At 42.6% G+C, this 22101-nt stretch overlaps 2 protein-coding genes across 2 annotated transcripts; both read right to left on the bottom strand.

Moving 5' to 3' along the window:
- Window positions 1-703: 703 nt before the first annotated feature.
- LOC143316023 (cystathionine beta-synthase-like) lies at window positions 704-11690 on the bottom strand. Its single transcript, XM_076723696.1, has 15 exons — window positions 11576-11690; window positions 7742-8045; window positions 7314-7420; window positions 6973-7107; window positions 6767-6846; window positions 6242-6446; window positions 6012-6103; window positions 5765-5890; window positions 5597-5681; window positions 5396-5501; window positions 5162-5239; window positions 4945-5079; window positions 4686-4794; window positions 4031-4115; window positions 704-1617 (listed from the first exon to the last, which is right to left on the bottom strand). The coding sequence occupies exons 2-15, from the start codon at window positions 8035-8037 to the stop codon at window positions 1484-1486; spliced, it is 1773 nt and encodes a 590-aa protein (XP_076579811.1). The 5' UTR covers window positions 8038-8045; window positions 11576-11690; the 3' UTR covers window positions 704-1483.
- Window positions 11691-12942: 1252 nt separating this feature from the next.
- LOC143316203 (splicing factor U2AF 35 kDa subunit-like) lies at window positions 12943-20701 on the bottom strand. Its single transcript, XM_076723985.1, has 8 exons — window positions 20639-20701; window positions 19118-19205; window positions 18182-18248; window positions 15900-15949; window positions 15184-15282; window positions 14793-14926; window positions 13305-13397; window positions 12943-13222 (listed from the first exon to the last, which is right to left on the bottom strand). Exons 1-8 carry the CDS (start codon window positions 20680-20682, stop codon window positions 13114-13116), a joined length of 684 nt encoding a protein of 227 aa, XP_076580100.1. The 5' UTR covers window positions 20683-20701; the 3' UTR covers window positions 12943-13113.
- Window positions 20702-22101: the final 1400 nt, after the last annotated feature.

The following is a 22101-nucleotide window of genomic DNA, read 5'->3' as shown; positions in this document are numbered from 1 at the left end:
TAATGAAGCCCCGCTGAGACGGCATTAAGAGTGATATACTACATGCGCCACAAACCACATGGCAGACACAAACATAGCGCGTTAATGATTGAAAATATTCGCTTTCACGTCTCATTACATCAACTTGTAAAAAATTTTAATAAAGTTATTACAATTCTACCGCCGTTAAAAACCTGTGCAATGAAAAAATATGGATTAACACTATTACTATCAAAACATTTATAGAATTATATTGTTTGAAATGCGTATAATTACATGCCAGGTTGTGTTTAGGTACACTCTGTAAATGTTATACCCTGAATCATCTTCAATGGATGAAGTTCTAAAAAAAAAACAATAAAGATAAAAATAAAGATAATTTTGAGTATCAGAAATATATGTCATGTTTTTGTCTTTCTAACTATCCTGTGATCCCTTACATTGAAAGAAACCTGATTTTAAACGTCCTTATCGAGGCTAAAACTAATTTTGTGTTAAGATCACTTTTAATGTCACTGTAACATAACAACTGGATTTGAAGCTAAATATGCCTATTTATATTTTTATGCATTTTTAATTTCCAACAAACTCCAACATATTATAGTATTTGGGAACAATTTCAGTGCAAAAATGTTTTGCAAAACTCAAACTCTAAACCTAATTGGACCTATATTATCGTACCCTCTTGCGCTTCAGTACTGACAGTAAGACAGAGACGAGCCAGTCACTTCCTTTAACCTTTATTTAATCATACACATTCATTGAGGAAAAATGATGCAATACAAAACGTTTCTCTCAGACACAGCTAAGATTAAATAGTTAAGACAACTTTACAGTTACAGTACATTACAGGCACTGTGTTGAAAGTGGAGGGAGAAAGAACAGCACATCATTTTTTTCAAGAAATCTGATTACACTATTTCTTTTAAGTGTACACAAACTGTACACAAATGAAAAAGCAGCACATAGTGAGCAGCACTGGAAAGAATAATATGCTTATATACAGCAACTCTATACTCGTCTAATGTTGATAAATGAGATGGTGGTGGCTGTTATACTATTCTGTCTTTCTGATGTTTGATTGATACACAAGGCCACAATGAAATAATTGTGTACTTTTCAGACGAAGCAGAAACACAGAGGTCTCTATTCCAGACTCTGATACAAAACAGAAAGCTTTCTACAAGTTATAAACTTACAAAAGATTCGCCTTGAGCACTACAAGCAAATAATAATAATAATAATAATCAACCGCCTCAAATAATAAGTAACCCTCTCAGAAGTTGACGTAGTAGCACAACATATTTTGCTTATTATACCGTACCTTAAGACTCAAGTTCAAAGATAAAAAAAAAAAAGAATCAAAACGGAAAAAAAACAAAGAGCTAACCTCAATCAAAAACTTCACAAGATTATTTTCTGCCATCTTTGAAACAGGCCCACTAAACTTGTCATTGTGTGTATGTTAATGTAAAGAAATGTACAAGCGTGTACACTGCGTGTCTTAGTTGAGCTCGTCGGTCGACTCCGACATGGAGCGCTCTCGTCTTTCCCGGCCCGTGACGAAGTTGAGCAGGTCAACGGCCGTCACCACCCCGAACACCATCTGCTTCAGACTCGGAGAGCCGTCTGTCAAGTCTGGTGGAAGAACAGTGCGGAAGAGTGGGTGAGTGAAAACTAAATTAAGGGCATGTTTAATCCATTGTTTGTCCACTTTGGGGCAGCAGAATGAGCCGTAAACACCACATTTAATACATCATCACCACCAGGTTTAAGCACACAGTTGCATATCTGCACATCCATCATGCAGCCAAGAGATTTCTTTGCTGAAAACAGTGGCCTGTTGTGGCTGAAGAGAGAAGCTGCACATTGAAAACAAAAATTGAGCTGAAAGACGCTAAAAAGTTCTGCAGAGTCGAGAGAGACTGCAGAGTCTGACGATCATCCTTTGCGTGATTGTCACTTTGAGCGGCCCTTTTCAAATATGACATTGTCATTGGTCTATTTTTAACATACAAATGTTAACTAGAGTCACTTGCTATATCGACACCATTTGTACCATGTCAATGTGGAAAGAAGTACTCTGAAAAATTTGCAGTTCGCTTCACGCTCTTCTCACATTGCATGAAATAAAGCATGCGACCAGGTGAAAAAATATATACGGCACATTTGTAATACACTTTTAGCATGCTAATAGTGCATTACAAAGGACCTAAGTACACCTTATTACTATTAAAAGTATTTGTAATTTAGTACACTGTTTGAAAGTAAACTGAAGTACAATTTACAATACATTTAGAATCAGGAACATTTTTTATAAGTCCTTTGAAATACCACTTTAAGTATTCCAGAATTAGTAAATTCATTTTCAATGAGTTTAAGTAGAACTTAATGACTTTTGCATAGAAGTACACTTCTTAAAAGTCAAACGTACTTTAAGTACAAAAAGGAAAAGTGGACTTAAACTGACTTTTCTACACTTGGACCATATCTCTGATCCACTGAAGTGTACTACCTTCCGACCGGGGACGAGTCACACCGCTCGTCACAGCTGAATGAATGAAGACACTGAAACTAAGAATCAGTCACTTGAGTCTGGGCCGACACGCATCAGCAGCTGGTAATTCCAACTACCAACAGATGGAGATGGTCGACTTCTGCCAAAGCCACATTCTGCCAGCTTCTGTCTGCTTACATTCACGTCAAGCTCTTTTTGTGCAGCGTGGACAAAATCGAACCTGCCAGTGGGTTCATGAACGCTAACAACATTACAGGTCAGTCTGTGCGCAGCTTTGATGACACTCTCCTCCCCTTGCACTTAACAAAGTGATTATATTACAGCTGCTGAAGAGGGGAAGGAAGTGCTGATGAATCGTGCAGGCTGAGAGGGAAGTCAGTCCACTTTGTGTGCTGAAGCCAGGTTATAGTTCATGTTCAGATCCAGAGGGTATGATTTCTCATTTCACACGAAGTGCAAAATAAACACTAAAAGCGACAACGTGTGAGCAAAGTATTCTCAGCTTAGATGTTGTTCACTTCTTAATTTCCCTCTCTTTGTCTCCATGTGAACATGACCTTAAATGGGTGCACAACACTGGACAACACACAAAAATGCAGCGGTGGGCTCGACTGTTGCCAAATTCTCAATTCGTCCCTCAACCGGGCAAGGTTGTCCAAATTCCTCTTTGGGATGCTGGCCCCGCAGCTGGACTTTGACACTCATGGATCACGGAGGAATGGTCAGCGGCGAGTCGACCCACCGAGCTACGCCGCTGTTATCATAAAAATGTGGGAGCGGCAGGGTCTCGGGTTCACATTTGCACGGCTGCAATCAATAGCCTTGAGAAAGACGTTGACTCTGAACATGCAAACTCAGTCAAAGTTGAGATAAAGACACAGACTGATTGTCTCATTGTCAACATGTGCCGTAAGTAAACAAGACTTACTGCCTCCTGGTTGGACGCCTCAGCCAGCCATTTAAGTTGCAGCTTACATCCATGTCTGTCCAGGCTCATATAATATGCTGTCTTCACTTAGAGACTTTTACTTACTTATTTATTTATTTATTTATTTATTTACAGAGAACTCGTAGAAAGCTTTGTCACAACATCAAGATTGAAGTCACCAATTCAGTATCTGACCAAATGCGAAACATGGTCACAGTCTGGCCTTCTGTTCCTGAGTGATGGTGCCGAATAATGGCCAGAAAAGTGTTTCTGCAAAACATTATAATGTCACAGTGAAGGTGACCTTTGTCTTATCAGCTCATACTTGAGTCCAAGTGAACGTTTGTGGCAAATCTGAAGAAATTCGGGACAACCTGAAAGCTGAACGTAATAAAGACATTAAATTCCATTAATCTGAGCACTGTGCACGTCAGCGTTGTGTGCATTCATGTCTGCCACAGTCTGTTTTCCCATACTACCACCGGGGGGTGCCAAGATCACAAATTTTGTGCACATAAAACAAAGTTATTCAAGATTTTGGGGGCGAAAGAAATGCGGAGTGGAAACTCAGGTGAATGCGTGCATGTTTGTGAGAATGGACTTACACTGGATCTGTTCATGCACCACCAGGGCAAAGTGGTCAGTCTCCAGGATGCGGGATAACTTTCCCAAATTATCAGTCAGACGGATCTAAGAACGACAGTAAGACAGTGATGTCAGAGGTCAATAAAGAAACTGATCAATATTAAAAGTAAGTTGAAAGCAACCTGTGCACGAGAGGCATAAGATACGGCAAGATGCCAAACATGTAACTCTGGTTCTTCAACGGACGGAAATGTTTGCAGAGGATGTGATTCAGTGAGACTCAGAGCAAAACTTCCATTGTCTGGTTACAAAAACACCAACTACAGTAACTGCTGGTCTACCTTTCCGCTGCCCGAAAGTGGATGCAAATACTTCTGGATTTCCACAAAGTCGTAAACCGTTAAATGTTTTTGACAATTACAGTTCTGTGGCTGACTGAAATTACAGCCATCTGGCTTTTACAATCCATTCCGCGTCGGGCAGGACGTCAAGCCGGTTTACGGCCTTTTCATCTGAATATCCTCCCCTGAACTGGTTGGCCTCATTGGCTGCTGCTGTCAAACAATCCGAACTAGTAAAACCCGTAACTTTTTTCGGAAGCATCCAGAGGGCATCGTGTTTACACATTTCCTTGAATGCAAGAGCCACAGAGAGACGTTGAAGCTGCTGTCTGACCTGTTTGAACTGCTTGTAGAGCACTTTGCTGACCGGGTCTGACAGCTTGATCTTCCCAGCCAGGATACAGGCCAGCATGTTCCCGAGAGTCACCATGCCCAGGATTAACCTGCACAAACACACACACACACACACACACACACAAACATGCAGACACTGAAAGTTGAAGCCTTTGCAGAGCACAACAAAGTCCAGCAATAAAACACAAGGGACCAAAAAAAGACCCAGACATGAAGCATCTCGGCGTGACAGAACTCACCCAGCCTCATCCACCACGGGCGCCTGGTCGAAGCCCTTCTCCTTGAGGATTTTGATGGTCTTCTGGCAAGTGACGGTGGGCAGGACGGTGAGGGGTGCCGACAGGTTCAGTCCCTGCAGCTTCAGGTTCCACCACCTGATGGGCACAGAGAACTTTAGAGGGTCTGACACGGAGGAGATTTCTACAAGAGGAGAATACGCCCTTTCATTGCACGCACCATGGTTTCTTCACCATGAGGTCCTCCTCGCTCAGGAAACCCTTCTGGACCATCCACTTGTCACTTAGGAACTTGGACCTTCAAGAGAAATTCGAGTTACCTTGATTGGCCACAAGGGGGGACTAATGGCGGATAAACATTTTAGCAACCAACAACCAATCATTTCACACAATTTTGATTTATGACGTCTATGAAGCTGATTATTCACGTTATTGGACATGCGGGGATTCTCACATGTAGTTGCGGATGGAGTCCGGCAGGATGACCACACAGCGCTGGCCCTCCTTCAGCTCTTTGGCGACATTTACCGCCGCCGCCATGGCCGTCCCAGAGCTGCCTCCTGTGACAGAAAAGAGCAGAAGGCCAGTTGGCTTTAACTCGGACGTTCAGAAGGTCTGACTTTAGAACTTGACCCAGACGTCGGCGGGAACGTACCGCACAGCAGGCCTTCCTCTCTGATCAGCATGCGAGACATGTTGAAGGACTCCTCATCGTCCGACTTGTACCAGGTATCGATTACCTGAAGAAAATAAAGCAAGACATGTTACATTAAGTGGTCATGCGTCAGGTAAACGTAAGACAAAGAAAGGAAAAGGAACTCACTGATCTGTCGAGCACAGTGGGGATGAAGTCGTACCCGATGCCCTCCACCTCATACTGGGTCTTATCGGTCTTGTTAAGCTCATCAGGCTCAGCCAGGATGGAGCCTTCTGGGTCGACGCCAACAATCTGCACATAACAACCACCATTCATGAGCAACGACTGGTTCAGCGGGCAGTTATTCAATGATTACGAAAGCTTCACTACTTGGAAGCATAAGATTGAGAAATACGTTCAGAGTGAAACTGACTTTGATGTTGGGGCATCTTTCCTTCAGTTTGCGGGCGATGCCTGTGATCGTCCCCCCTGTGCCTGCTCCTGCCACCAGCATGTCCACTTTACCTGTTAGGAAGGGATGAGTTCAGAGGAAACACGAACACTAAATTTGTATTCCTGAGGAAAAAAAATCCAAGATCGAAACAATATCATGATTTCTTTGACATGTTCTGATTGCGACGGGGGGGTAAAAGGTCTCCGTACCGTCACACTGCTCCAGGATCTCCTCTGCTGTGGTGTCGTAGTGAGCTAGAGGATTGCTCGGGTTGCGGTACTGGTCCAGGATGTGAGAGTTGGGGATCTCGTTTTTAAGGCGCCAGGCGACGCCCACGTGAGACTCTGGCGAATCGAAGCGAGCGCTGGTGGGTGTGCGGACGATCTCGGCTCCGAGAGCTCTCAAGACGTCCACCTGTGGGGAAGGAGAGCAGAAGAAAATGGAGACAGTGCTGCAGCCAAATAAGACTTGCACCGGATGATGTGCGCATGTTATGACACAGCAGCTAGCATGTTTCTCATTCACTGCTGATGTACTCTGCTCTCAACAGGATTTCAACAGGCCTCCCCATTTCCATCAACAAAAGAAGCTCAAATCCAGACTTTACAGAAGCATATTTGCTGTTTTGTTGTTTTACAAAAGAGCACAATGGGTTGTTTCTGCCGGTTCTGCTGGTAATCTTGAAATGCAAGTGTGGTTGCTGAGTGACACTTTCAATATGTCAGAGCACTCACCTTCTCCATGCTCATTTTCTCAGGCATGACAATGATGCAGCGGTAGCCTTTCACAGCAGCCGCCAGGGCCAATCCAATGCCTGCAAACAGTTTACGACACAGCTGCTTTCAACCAGCCATCAACCAACAAACCAGTCATACCTTTAAATGCCTTTCCCCCATAGCAACACATATGTCGGTGAGTGCAAACACAAGCAGTTCATTACCGGTGTTTCCAGAGGTGGGCTCGATGATGGTGTCTCCGGGCTTGAGGAGCCCAGCTCTCTCAGCGTCCTCCACCATCCGCAGGCTGATCCTGTCCTTGACACTGCCGCCAGCATTGAAGTACTCACACTTGGCCACTACAAATAAGGATCAGTTTTAAAGTTACATTAAAAGACATTTTGATAAGAATGGACTCACAAGGCTGACTGCCATTTGTTCCATTCCATAATCTGAGATCAACACATTTCACACATCGCTCCTGTGTTTACGTGGTGCACGATCAACAGTCACTCATTGTGTCTGGTCTGAGAATATGCCTCGACTTGACTGCTCGGTGACTCACGGATTTCACACTTGAGTCCAAACATTTTGGGGATCTTGTTGATGCGCACCAAGGGAGTGTCACCGATCCTGTGCAGGATGTTTGGGAGAATGGAAGGAGCAATGGTTCTGGGCGGGGAACGAGGGAGAAAGAAATGTTTGAGCGAAGAGAAAAACATCGGGTGACACTGTGTCTGTGATAGACACATAATAAATAAATCACTCGAGCATCAAACTTGTTTTTCCTGCTACAACAAGTTTGAAATTAGCACACTTGTTTCCACTTGTTCTGTTAGCATGAGGAGTCCACGTAAGCCTTTGTTTGTCTAGTGCCACTCCTCGAAAGTCTGTTGGCACCTCTCTTCACTAGTTCAAACAGAATATTAACTGTACAATACAATAGTACAATAATAATAATAATCTGAAGCCACAGTTGAGCATCAGACTGACCTTGGAACTTGTGTATGAGGGGAGTCGGCTTTTGAGGCTCCCAGGCTCCATTTGCAGCGGCTGGGAAGGTCAGGCCGGATCCATTTCCTCTCAGGGGTGGCGTTCTTTGTGTTGATCTGAATGGTCCTGTTTGCCTCTCCGGGGTCCTCCATCGCGGGCATCTTGTCAACCCCATTCAGCGGGAAGGAGCCCTCGTGGAGTTTGGCTTCTCCGTTAGTGTGGTTGAGCAGCTTGGCAGAGTGAGGGCACACGGGGCCCTTGACGGCGGTCTCTTTGGATGAAGGAACTGACGGCATGGTTTACCCTGGAAAACACAGGATAATCTGTAATATTTTGTTTTGGTCTGTTTTGCTAGTTTGTTAACATTCATTTCTAGCTGCTCTCACGTTTTCTGTTTTTGACTGAGAGCCCAGACGCCATTTCACCAGAAACATCAGCAGCAATTTACTTGATCAGAAAAAAGAAACTAGTTGTGCTGGTTGCATTTGAAATCGAAATTTTGCAGCAGCAGTGCCAATGTAATATGTATAATAAGTTCCTGCACTTCAGCACAGATGTGGTTTGAGCTAAATGCTAATATAAGCATGCTAGCACGCTGCTAATTAGGACTGAAAACGAAGTCCAGCTGAGGCCGAAATCAAATCAAACCGTTTCAATTTTTGACCTGATGGTGGCGCTAGACAGAAAGCGAAGGCATCTCCGATGAAATTACAGCTCATCCTAATACGTCTTATCGTTGTTGAGATATTTCAGTCTGGTGGACCAACCCGCCCGCTGCCATCCACCGAGCTTTGCCTACAATAAAACACTGACTACAATCAGAAAAAATATTGGGTAACTCAGGAAGCATCTTATCAAAAAGTAAACAAACATGACTAAGAACCTGAGCAGACATCTAATAGCAACTTTCAGTCCTTAACAGCTTTCCTTTTTTTCTTTCGGGACCCTAGAAGTGCTGCGGTTCAAGATCTGTTTCCATTTTACAATAAACTGAAGAACTGAAAAGTTTGCAGCCGCCAAACCGGAGCCCATTTATCTGACCATTTCAAGGAAAAGACGTCGATATATTAGCACATAATAAGTCCTACATTACATTACTTACATTTATGCTGAGTCATATCAGCACTGACAAATAAAGCTTCATCATGCTAAGCAGGGAGCCTTGCTGCTGCTGCTACTGCTGCTCCTTCCCCACCCTTTACTCTCATATGTGGTTTCAGTCCAGCACACATTCATTACGAAACATTTTAACACAGTCATGATGTTATCAGCAGTCCATCCACAAGCAGAGCTGGGGCTCCTGCAAAGTCCGGCTGATCAAGCTTTTGCGAGTGTTGCATCAGTGATTGACTGTAGAGGAAGAGATCTACGCTTCTTTGAAATTGGACCGAGTTATACTCAAAGCATTTCAGCTTAAGAGAAGTGTGCAGACGTGATCCTTCCACCTCAGATTACCTTTGCGTCTGTGAACGTAAACTGAAAATGACTCAGTGATGGGTCGTATTACTGGTCCTTGGACCAAGGGCCAAGGAGAGGCCATGAGCTATAAATTGGAGTTTTGGCAGTTACTTTGGTTAATGAATTAGGTTATTAACTAGATAACGAAATAGCTGATTGGTCAATGTGGATTCCAATAATAAAACCTGTCTGGTCCTGTTCCTGACAAAGAGCAGGACCAGACTTAGATTGAAGATCTGGCACAGCGTTATCTGAAAACAGATGACAGGTAATGGATGAATGGGTGAACTGCATAGATAATTCCATTCTAGCATTTTAATGACTAAGTAACTAATTATTTAATTAGCTGAAGCTCTACAGACCAGAATTTTAAAGGGCTCAAGCCGAACCTTCAGCCTCGGTACGTATGAACACATCCATTAGGTTTCTCCACTGACCACTGGGAATGGGTGCAGACGAACCTTCACTAATACACAGTGCACACACACCGAGGCCAGCTGTTAAAACCGGGGGCCCCTCTTCGACTCCACCGAGGGTTCAGGCCACGATCAGAGCCAACTACATCCTCTTAAGCAAACAGCTCAGCATGGGAGAGAAAACTGCCCCGAGATACGCTTTTTTGAAAGTTATTGACGCATTGGTGAATAAAATGTTGGGTGAACTGTGACTCCCCCGCAGGCAACAGCAACCACTGGAAGCAGAAAACAAGAATAAACATGTGCTTTTGTCGTTTGTTTCTCGCTAAACTTTGAAAGCGTCGGCCAACCTGATTCTGATCTGCTCTCGAATGGAAAAAGCCACAGAGAGCAATCTTAAGGTTTCACCCTCCTTTCCTGCACACATAATCTCTGTAGCCACTGCCAGTCATACCGCTAATTAAGCTTTTCTGGCTGCAACTGTTGTGGTAAACGTGGGAAAGAGTAGGTGGTATGCAGTCGCCTTCCAGGGTTCAACGGGGCAACGCAATCCCCCGTGAGAGCACATGTGGCTGCATGGCAGAAAAGAGTTGCAAGAGGATTTAATTTGCCAAGCTAATGCCAAGAATCAAATCCTCAAAAACCTCCCAAGCTGAGAAATCTGCCCAAAAAAATCACCTGATCTGAGTCTGGAAACATCAAACCCAATCTCATTAATAATCTCAGTCATATTGTTACCTTATCTGAGCTGGTTATCTGCTTAACTTGGGCGTTTCTAATCTCCTTCGGTATGTTCAGCGCTCTCCAAGTATAATGACTACTGTGCAGCAGCGCTTTAGAATGAAGTATAATTGCGGATAATTGCTCTGCCAGCAAGAAACACAAGCAAAGTATCAGCTCGACAACGGCACAAGAAGAGCCGACCATAGGCACTCACTGAGCCATAACAAATGTCAGGACAAATGCGAAAAGCAGGAATGCTGCCGGTAGAAACACAATGTAAAACTGCAGGCATGTACGCCGAAAAAAACCCACCACCATATGGTCAGGGGGTCAAACTATGATGACCTTTCAGCTGAAATGGAACGACCCATGTGTGGCCCCGACTGTGGTTCGGCTGTCAGGGAGAGCAAAGGAGAGATTAGCTGATCAAGAGGAAATTAGGTGTCAATTTATCACTTTCTGTGCAGAAGAGGCAAAAAATGGTAAGAGCTTTTCTTGGTTTTAGAAACTAAATGACAGGTTGGGAGAATAATTGGCAGATTAGTCGCCAATGAAAACTACACTGAGTGGCAGTCCTAAATTGACAGAAATTAATAATAATTGTGTTTTTAAGGTCAAACTGCCAAAAAAAAAAGAAGAAAAAAAAAAAGGAAATTTTTGCCGTTTTTCTTGTGTTTCTTTCCAGACTGACAAAGCAAATATGTTTGTTTTTTTATACTGCTGTTCATTCAAAACAAAGAACTTGAATTCGGCACTGTAGCCTGACATTACATCAAGCGATCAATGGATTCATCGATCAGTTAAAAAGGCATGACGTTAAATCACAACCAGCCATGACATCCATCGACGTGTTATGGCAGATTAACGAAGCTACATTTAGAAAGAAAATAAGCAGCAAAAACGAAAAAGCCGAAAGAAACACGATTTCGCGATGACTGAACGCATAATAATGATAAGAAAATAAAACGATGCAAACGCAACCCTGAGAATGAGAGGGGATAATAACATAACAATATTGCGTTTACGGTGAGCAGCAAATAAGCGGAGACATTAATGAAACCAAATTAGTTGGTAAATACCGTCAGTGAAAGGCAAAAACCTGACCTACGCAATGGCAAGGTTGCATCAGAAAATGCGTCTCCGGAGCGGCACCAAATCTCACAAAGCACGCGCATTAACGGATTAATTTTACACATATTTCTGCTCTGGTTTCCCCCTCTCGTTCACTGTCACTCACCTGATGCGTTCAATGTGCCCCGAAACGTGTCAATAAAATTGTACAGTCGACCCGGGTGCACACGCGCACCCAGCACACATCGGAGTGATCAACTTCCGACGAAGACAATGCTTTTCGTGACGAAACACGTGGGCCAAACGGGGGAGGACGTGGGTAAAGTTTGAAGCCGCTCTCCGATTGGCTGCGGCGAGGGCGTCTGTTTGGCCGTCTCCGCCAATCAGAGCAGAGATTTCTCAATAAGGGTTTGGGAAAACGCTGTGTTAAAGTTGTCCGCACCATCTGTTTACCTTTTATTGACCAAACACGCAGGGCACGGACTCTGTAGCATGTGACATCTTGAGAACTTCTCATGACTCCCCTGTTAGTCCCAAAATATTCATATGAGCAGTCAGGACTTTGAGATAAAAATAGCTGACAAAAGGTACAGAAATATTTTAATACCACTTTTTCCGAAGTTTACCAACATGTGCCAGATTGGTGAACTCAAATTAGATTTAATTCAGATAAAAAAAAAAATAAAATAAATATTTAACTTAAAGGCTTTTATTGCCCTTGTCTTAATTTAAATTGCTGTCACGTTCCTATCATTGAGTATAATTTTTTAAATATATATTTAAACCTCCAACATCACCAAATAACCCAAACCGTTCACTTATTATGCCAGCAGGCATGAATACTGAGAGCAAAAATGATTCATCAGTGCTACCAAAGAAAACAGAAGTGGAAGTAGGGGAAAGGCCCAGGTGACAGGCTGATCCAGCTTTGGTTTATGTTGCATCATTCACTGTAATAATTAGAAAAAAAAAAAAAAAAAAAAAAAAAAAAAAAGGTACTTTATGTTTCAGAAACATATGCATCTATTACGATCTGGATTTCTGCTCTCCAATTTTAAACTGTGCGCTATTGAGTGCAGCTATTATGCCAATCTAAGCTCTTTCATTAGTGGTTATCATTCAGACGTATGACTAAAAGTTAAAGATTATCCTACGTTTGTGAGCAATAAATGGGGGCGTGACAGGACTGAAAAGGAGCTGGATCGATGGCCATTAGAAAAATAATTGCCCCCCTATTTTTTTTTATCATCAAATCATCAGTATAATAAAGTAGCTGCTGAGTCATTTTAAATTTCTATAATAAAAATGTTCCAGGAACAGGATTGGACAATTACACATCCATACTGATACACCTTTAGTTTGACAAACAACATTAGATATGAGCCCGCTTCAGAAACGTTTCAAGCACTCAGACAGCAGCTTCTTGCATAAGGCCTCACCAATTGACTTGTTTTCCCCAAATAATCAGCACTTTCCTGATATAAAAGGTCTTTTCATAGATATGCTGACGTTCATATAAGCAAGCGGTGCCAGTGCAGAATTACAAATTTGTTTTATTGAGAAAGCGACACAAGCTCGTCTTAAAAAAAGGGAAGAAAAGAAAAACACTTCCAACAATTCACCAAAAAAGAAAATAACTTTGTCATCACTGCTGGGGTTAAAGGGGAGGGATTTGGTAGGACATTGGGTCGGTCTTGGCTTCCTTCAGAATCTTCCAGAGCGCTCTCGGTCCCTCGACCTTCGCCTCTCGCGGTCCCGCCGTCGGTCCCTGGAGCGGGAGCGTCGTTCCCGGGAGCGAGAGCGAGAGCGGTGCCTGGTGGGAGACGGGAAAAGATTAATTTCCAGATTCTAACTGATCCCTAAACAATAATCTTTCACTTTTATGATTCCTGTACCGTTTCCTGCGGCGGCCATACAGCTCCCTTCGAAGTTCCCGTGATATGGGTTTCAGGTGCATGAAGTTGCAGAAGCCCCCTCTGGTGCACTCTCTGTAGGCAAACAGTACGGAAAGGGTTAAATATCGCTGAGCTTGCATTCAGTGGACAAGTGCCAGGAGGAAAAGTTGGCCCTTAGTAAACACATGCTGAGGAGCATGCCAGCCCATCAAGTAGAACATCTGATCTTTATGCTCCCTCCAACCCCCAGGGAGCTCGTCCTATCACCGGCAGAGCAAACAACCTGCGATCCAATGGAAAAACACTGAGGGATTCGTAAAAGGACGGGATCAGACATGTCCTCCCACTGTGCAAGGACAGTTTGTTTTTGCGTTTTAAAAGAAAATGTGATAATTCGCACAGTGTCCGTACAGCTGTATGGTCTCAGCGCTTTTCTGAAGGACACGTGCAAGCTGGATGCAGAGGACGCTGAAGGTTATTGAGCTGCTGTCATGGCATGATTGACCTGCTCAGGGTCCCCAGGGGCAAAAATTTACCACATGTTCAATGTACTCTGCAGTACATTCAGGTTTTCTATGCTGGCCTGTGCCATAGTTCAGGAATTATGCAACAAAAAAAAAGCTTCAAGCCAGGGTGAAAAGATGTGGTCACGAAGCAAACACCAAGACCACCTTAAGGCCCTGACCATTTCAGTTGATACTGTGCTTCAACGGCACATATTCCCAAACAGGCTTTCAATGAAATTAGCATGAACCGGTTAACACTCGGTAAGCCTGGAGCTTGAGGCCCCTCGGGTGCTGGAGCCTCAGGGCAGTTGCCCTCTTTTCCCAGCTGGTAATCCAGCCTTGGCTGCAGGGTGAACAGTGCAGCTTTATCTTGGACTGTCTAGCTGCAGGATGGACTTTCTTCCCACCTCACCAGCCTGCTGCAAACAACACATGCCTTTTTCTGCCTTTACACACATACACTATGCATATACAGTACAGTAACCCTCCAATAAATTGAATACAATATCTGGCTTTCAGCAGGCAACTCTTACTTTAAGACCCCCGGCTGCAGGAATGATTGGTTTTAATTCTAGTAGTGTTAAGGACCGACCATTTATGGACACAGCTGTTCACTTTTACAGCTCTAAATGTCATTAGTGAGAATGGTGGAACGAGTTAATGTGTAATCTCCTTCTAAATGATTTGGAAATGTAATTTAAACTATTCGCTACCAATTTGTTGACAGTGTTGCAAAGCTACCAAAAACCTGCGGCTCACAGAGACAAGGCGCAAAATCAGAAGTCCTCTGCTTGGATGCTGGTGCGAAAATTAAGGGAAAGGTCTCCATCTCAACAAAAACCTCAGCGCTGGACCAACGTAAACATCTTCTGTTGAAATTGATGAGTAATACAGTCCTGTTGCATTATACGTTTTCAAAGAATTCATTGTGTTGATAAGGATTTAGCTAGTTTAAGCCAGCACACTAGCAGGTGCGACTCACCCCATTTCATACTGGCGGCAGCAAGCTTCTCTGAAGTCAGTGACGGGGGAGAGCTCTGCGTGAATGGGTTGGCCGTTGAACCAACGGTTGTTCAGGTCCATGACTGCTTTCTCTGCATCCTCTTCACGGCGAAACTACACACAGAGGATACACGTGCGTATGATTAGGAAGGATGGCTTCGGGTAACAACTAATCTGGTAAAATGAAACTAATTTGAATCGACGACAATGCACCAACGCTGAAAAATGACTGAACCATCAAACGATCCAAGGAACAGGAAGAGTGTGTGTTACATGAAGCTGTGCAACATGGATCTGTCGCGAAGCTCCTTCATGATCTCATTTGTATTGGCGCCACCTCTCTCGCAAACACATTTCCATCCATCACCAACCTTAACGTAGACATTGCCGACAAGGTGGTCGCCCAGGTTATCGCACACGTTCATCTCCTCCACCTCCCCGTACTTCTCCTCCATCTCTGTGAAGACCTCCTGTGTGGGGAAATAAGACAGGAAAAGAACAGTCAACCGGTCCAGCAGGTTCTCCTCTCTTATGAATCTGGTTCGCAGGGCAGAACACCTCCAGTTTCCTGGTTCGAGGACATTTTCTCACATATGTTCAGTTGATAATTCTGCCAACTCCCCTTGCTAAAACATTATTCTATGCTTAAGTGAGAGTTCTATTATATGCTGGCGGTTATGATTAAACATGAGCTGGGTATTGAAGGCCTGTCTGGTGTTTCATTGCAGTCCTTTTATTTTCAGAAGCAGCTTAGAAATGTTAAACTGCTACCATCTTATCTCAACAACAGCACGTCGAGCTTCAGATCTGTATCCGCCGATTATTATCAAGAATAATCTTAGCCTCACGCTCAGGATAAACGAGGTCACAATTCACTAAACAACAACATAAAATGAAGAAAAAGGTGACTTTTTTTTTTTTTTTTTAATACTGCCCTTGTCCCATATTCCTGCTGTGTAAATATTGGCTCCCAAATGATTCTTGCTTAACCACAAACTGGGTGCATTTTGGCAAAGTTAAACGGCAGATGACGCAGGTGGGCATGATGTGGAATAAAGACAAGAAACTGGCACAGAAGGTCACTCACCTCAAAGAACTCATCGTAGTGTTCCTGCATTTCCACATCGCTGACGGCGCCTAAAAAACGTCAACAAAGACAGAGTCAAGGCAAAGCCAGATGGGAAAAGACATTCATCAAATGGACTGTGTGGCACCTTTAGTTTTAGAACTGTAGCATATGACACCACTACTTATAATAGTTACACCCCGTAAACATAGATGAAAAGGTAAAGATTCTGTATGTTATTTGTTTCTAGAAGCAGTCTTCTCTCTCTGCCGTGCCTTTTCAGCTTAAACAGGCACTTCAACCTATTTCGCAGAAGCCAGGTGAAAACTAGAACTGACCCCTCTTAGCCTTCTCCTGGTTAGTGGGGTTTTACTTTACTTTTTTTTTTTTAATCATTTGCCAGTGTCTTACCTGCTTTGCAAAACAGTTTGTGCAACTATGCGAACATGAAGCCGCGACATTATGTCACAGAACACATTTTTGAGTCAAGTACTTCATGACAACCCCGGCGAGTACACGAAGGAGAGACTCCTAAGTTGGGGACAGCACTAGGAGAAACCTGCTTCAATGAGCCACAAGAATAAAAACTGTGTCCTTGGTGTGTTATGTGTAAAGCAAAGATCACAGACACATGAAGTTAATCATCTTTTAAGTCTAACACATCTGTTTCACATCAGCAAAATGAAGGATCTGATACCAAAGCTGTGCACATTACTGCACGTTGCTGACTCAGGTAGGTTAAATTAGGACAGGGAAACACGCAAAACAGCATGTGGCCTGTTGTTCTATCTCCAGGAAATGATGTGATGCGTTAGACATCTCCAGAGGACGTGTTCCTACGCTTATCCAGATTTATGTGGGGAGGTGTGATACAGTAAATTCAGTGCAGTCGGTGCTGGAAGGTCCTGCAGATGAAGGGAGGACTTACAGTGTAAACCATCAGCAGACTGGGCAGAGTTTTGAAGGTTATGAAGGTAAATGTTCAAGAGGGAAATGGTCTGAAATACAAAACGTAAACTTCTGTGACATAAATCAACCAAAATAAAGAGCTGGGGAGGAAAAAAAATGTGATTAGAAATTTGTCTGTCAGTAAATCTTTAGTTATTAACATCTCTGGCGTTTCATTTCATTTTGAGATCATCAGATCAAAAGGCTTCATGTTTTGAGGTATTTGCCGTCTCCCCCCTGCTTTTAGTTGTTCCTTTTCTTTTTTAATTCCCATTTTGTATTAGAGACTATGGCAGACATGTTGGTTTAGTTTCGCTTGAATAGGTTGTGATATACAGGACGGAGGTCACCTGAATTCATGATTAGAAGTGGAAAAACAAGAGAAACACATTATGAAGAGGTCGTGTATTTTTATACAAGCTGAAAAGTTCAGGTAGCGTCGACTTCTGTCCAGACTTTACTGCTTTGATGTAACCTTGCAAAAACACGACTCTAAGTTTCTCATTGTGTCAAAATGAATAAATGTCTCCAGAGTGTTTTTCTCTCTGTGATTAAGTGGAAGTGGATGACCTTGAGCGGTTTCTAAAAACTTGAATGACTCCAAATTGTCCTGAAATCTGGTGGGCACGTGAATGCAACAACATCTGCACAAAACATTCAAGGCCAACCACGAATTATAACCAAGACTAAAACAAAACTCGATTTGTCCTTGTAATAGTCTACATGTGCAAAGAGGTCATTTTAGATCATGCCTCTCGTCCAAATGAGGGTGCTGATATAAGATCAACTGTCTGTACCAACATATGCGACGCCGAAAGTAACACGACAACAAAATCTGCCTCTTTTATCAATGACAGGGTGGATGCAATGCTTTCAAATTCAAACATGGGGCCCAAAGCAAAACAGACAAGTCAATTCTAAGGCCCGCCTACCCACTGTCACACTTACCTGTACAAGAGGTACTGCTTCAACTCCACTAGAGTAGACACCATATTTGCTGAACACACCTACAACACACAGTTCTAAGTATTCTACCATAATCAGTACAGTCTGTCAGCACGGTTTGTTTTGTGTTCTGGCGTCACTGTTCAGATTCTTTCAGGCTGCACTGTGAGTCATGTGACAACTCAGCTGCACAAGGTTGCAAAACAGCATCAGAAGCTTGTGCTTTCTGTCGGTACTACGTGATAGATGATGACCAGCTAAATATTTGGTTTTGGGATGCTTGGGAGATAATGGGGTCCCGACGGGGTCTCCAGCTAACAGGGCTGAAGCAGTACCTTGCCTCTGTTGTTAAATGTGAGCACCACTTTTAGCAGACAGAGAGGGAAGTTGCTGACAAACTTTCAACTCACAGCGAGAAGCGTCGGCTGTCTGTGCACTGTTCTGGGGATTGCGGTAGATGTTTTGGATCAAGATGGTCTGCGGTGGAAAGAACAAAAGCATGTGCGGTTAGACGGGAATGCTGTTCTCTGCTATTGTCATTTTAGCTTGTTTACATATTTTTCCCAGTCATGCTGGCACAAGATCATTTGAAACTGAAAATAAAGTAATGATTATGACATCTGTGGCCGTTCATCCATGGGTTAAGCTCAACCACAACATATCTTTACATTTGCCTAAAGCCACTTTTACAGGCCTGTAAACCGGCCTGGGCTGCAGCTAGTCTGCATTTGTCTGCCATTCTTTTCCCACAAATGCAACATCATTGTCTTTCATAATAACCTCTGAAAACCACCCACACCCACCAACAGGCTGCTTAAAAAGTATAATTTCACAGAAAACGAACCAACCATGTTAGAGGAATTTAGAATTGCAAACATGAGCTCTTAAATATGACTGCTGGGAATAGGACACTAGAAAACAGAAAATAACTAACTGATGTTTCTTCCCACAAATAACTCCTGACAGATTAACCAAAGTATTCACACAGATTTGAAATAATTTCAGGACAACACTGTGTTTACACAGAGCTCTCATACAAAAGTTAATATTTGAACCAAAAACTTCTGTAGAAGTACCTCATCCACAGTGCGTACAAACCACGCCAGGTCTGAGAAGATTACATAGAAAAGACATTGAATTAAAAGGTGCACAGTTTCCTCTATTGGTTGAATATGATTCACATACACATCAGCTTCATGAGTTTTAGCGCTCTTGATGGCAGCTCATCAGTCTTTATGTGTGAATAGGTGTCTTCGAGGCAAAAGGTTAAGTGTTTTGCCCCGTTAGCTGGCAGCGGTACGTCAAACTCGCACACTAAAACCCCAATTGTAAGAGAAAAGCTTCACCTGGCTGAAGGTTGGTTTGTTGTGCAATCTCGAACAGCGGTCTCCATGTCTGCAAGCACCAATCTTAAAATAGAAGGAACAATTGACCCTGGAAAAGAGGAATTAGTGTCACCACACTCATCGTTTACGTTTCTTTCAATTGATTTGATGCAGGATAACCTTTGAAATTCCACGAAGAGGCAAAAACCAACAACTTAGACTTGCACCAATTCATCAATAAATCGACTGCCTGTATATTAATAACTAACTACTAATTGATTAATGAAGAAAACAATGAACAGATTAATTGACAATGAAAATAATCATTAGTTTCTGCCCCACAATAATGTGTCAGTCCGTTTAAGACTTTCTGAGTTCTCCAGCCTCTCATGTCCATTTGCTTCTGACAGGTCAAAACTATATTGTTCATTTTTTAATAATTACCTAAAACAGTTGCACATTGTAGTGGTTAGAAAATGTTGCAAAAGCTGAAGTACATGATGTATTTCTAGGGACAGTTTTCTGCAAAAGATTTTGTGCACTGATGGGTATTTAGGGCACCAGGACAGTGCATGTGGGATTGATTCAATTAAATAAATAAAAGAGGATAATACAGCGCTCATGTTCATCACAATAGAGGGACATGGCGCCCTGGCAAACAGTGTGGATCACTGGTGTGTTTTTAGTCATTTTTTTAATGATGGCACAGAGGGATTCACTCCATTAGGTTCTGGATGCACAGGCAACACTTGTTCTTCTCATGGGATTTGTTTGCAGTACAGACATACAGATTATCACTAAACTTGTTCTTGAAAACCCTATACGCCCACCTATTGAACTATTTCAAGTTCTAGTGTTAGAATAGGGCAATTAATTTAGATGCTGTTATCAAGAGAAACTCTATTGTTTGGAATCTATTAAGTGATGCACTTTGTTGTATCTCCACTTAAATGAATGAATGAAATAAAGGTAAACGCCTCTGCTTGGCCATCTTAACCACTTTAATGTTTTGATTTGCGACACCAATAGTTTAACTCCGAATAAACGTCACATCATTGCAATAACTGGACAATAAACATAAACTACCTACAAGCAGTTTGTCTCAAATGTGTAAGGAGCCTTTTGCTGCTCTCCACCGGTGAAACGGAACAAAACAACCCGCATGAGCAGGGCAATTACTTAGCTAACAAGCTCATTAATTAACCAAAATACATGTTATCTAGCTATTTGATCATCCACATAGTAATCTCCCAGTGCGTGTGTACGAACAAACTAACGAACATTTTCCAAAACGACACATGTTGGCGCAAACCAACAGCATACAGTCCCTGCAGGTTAGCTAAGGTGCCTTCCTGAGTTTCATTCAATGCGTTAGCTGAGCGTTAGCTTTGGGAATGCTAATGTAAGCTTGACTAAGACATTCAGCACAGCTGCGGCTACAAGCTGAGCCCCGCCGGTGACGAAGAAGAACCGCTGCAAGTTGGCTTTGTATAAAACTCAGCATTTAGACGCTAATTACAACACATATTAAATAAAACTTACTTGTCTTTCTCTGTGCCGAAAATGGATGCCAGGTACTCCGCCATTTTCGAATCGTCGGTAACGTTCTAATATACGTCATCACGTAAAGGGAATGCGTCTGCGCAGTAGTTACCACCCGGCAACTTGCATTGACTCTGAACGCCACATGCTAGCGCTGCTTTAACAGAAATGTCAGATTTATTCTTCATAGGCAACGTTTTTCTCCTTTGATAAACTCTACTTGTCTCATCGTCGATATAGATATATCGAATAGGTCACTATTCCAGTTGAGTTTTGAGCGCTTGTACTAAACAATTGATTTTCTATTTGTTCTGCGTCTAAAATATGATGCAGTGTTACAAATGAAAACAGACAGGACAAAATTAAAAAAAAATAGCTAAATAGGCTACACCAGTAATAATAATCCAAAAGGTATATATATAGGCTATATAGATATATAGGCTAAATATATAGGCTATGCAGTATAACGCTAACACACTGAAAGCCCATTCTGTGTATTCTGCTCAGCATCCAGGATTTGGACATTGAGATTGACATGTACAAATACCTGGATGTTCACCTTAACAGGAAACTGGACTGGATGAACAACACAGATGTCCTGTACAGGAAGAGCCAAAGACTGAGGTCCTTTGGAGTATGTAGGACACTGTTAAAAACATTTTCTGACTCTGTGGTGACATCTGCAGTGGTCTGCTGGGGCTGTGGAAGCTCTGCAGGGGACAGGCAAAGACTTAACAGACTGGTCAGGAGAGCTGGCTCTGTCCTGGACTGCCCTCTGGACACCATCGAGGAGGTGGGTGAGAGGAGGATGTTAGCCAGGCTGACAACGATCATGGAGAACCCATCCCACTCCCTGCATGAGAGAGTAGGGGGCTTAGGCAGCTCCTTCAGCAACAGACTGCTGCATCCAGTTTGTAAGAAAGAACGCTATTACAGGTTCTTCATCCCAACAGCTGTCAGACTGTTTAACACCAGCATCATGTAATGTAATGCTGTGTTGATACTGTCTTACCCCAATTCTACGAAATTCAGTGTTTCTTCCTATGCAACAGTATTTACTAATACAACATACAACACTGGTAGTTTTCTCATAAGAATATTGACAACACTATTTGTGCCATTTAGCATTTTTATAACCTGTACATAATGAACATATACATAGTTGATTTTTTTAAATTCTATATCCTGCATACTTTTCATCTTGACCTTTCTGTGCCCCTGTTTTTGCTTTTTTAAAACTTGCTGGCCATAACAACTTAATTTCCCCAGTATCAGATCAATAAAGTCTTATCTTAATTTTGATACTTTGAATACATATTGCTGATAATAATTTTGTACTTGTACTTTTGTTACTTCCTTATATTCACATCCTGAATAGATTCGCATTCTTATTGCTTTTATTGTTGTTATTATATTGCACTATAATTATCTGACATCTACACTGCAACATACAAAACCCCAAT

This window comes from Chaetodon auriga, chromosome 23 (assembly GCF_051107435.1).
Source record: "Chaetodon auriga isolate fChaAug3 chromosome 23, fChaAug3.hap1, whole genome shotgun sequence".
In the NCBI taxonomy this organism is placed as follows: Eukaryota; Metazoa; Chordata; class Actinopteri; order Chaetodontiformes; family Chaetodontidae; genus Chaetodon; species Chaetodon auriga.
This window is presented reverse-complemented; position numbering and strand designations above follow the sequence as displayed.

Coding starts and splice junctions, on each gene's coding strand:
- LOC143316023 (XM_076723696.1), bottom strand. CDS start 8,037: ATGCCGTCAGTTCCTTCATCCAAAGAGACCGCCGTCAAGGGCCCCGTG. Junction 6,104..6,241: donor GATCCTGGAGCAGTGTGACG/GTACGGAGACCT, acceptor CCTTCCTAACAG/GTAAAGTGGACATGCTGGTG. Junction 5,080..5,161: donor CTCATGGTGAAGAAACCATG/GTGCGTGCAATG, acceptor TGTGCCCATCAG/GTGGTGGAACCTGAAGCTGC.
- LOC143316203 (XM_076723985.1), bottom strand. CDS start 20,682: ATGGCGGAGTACCTGGCATCCATTTTCGGCACAGAGAAAGACAA. Junction 18,249..19,117: donor ACAAACCAACCTTCAGCCAG/GTGAAGCTTTTC, acceptor TTTCCACCGCAG/ACCATCTTGATCCAAAACAT. Junction 13,223..13,304: donor TATGGCCGCCGCAGGAAACG/GTACAGGAATCA, acceptor GTCTCCCACCAG/GCACCGCTCTCGCTCTCGCT.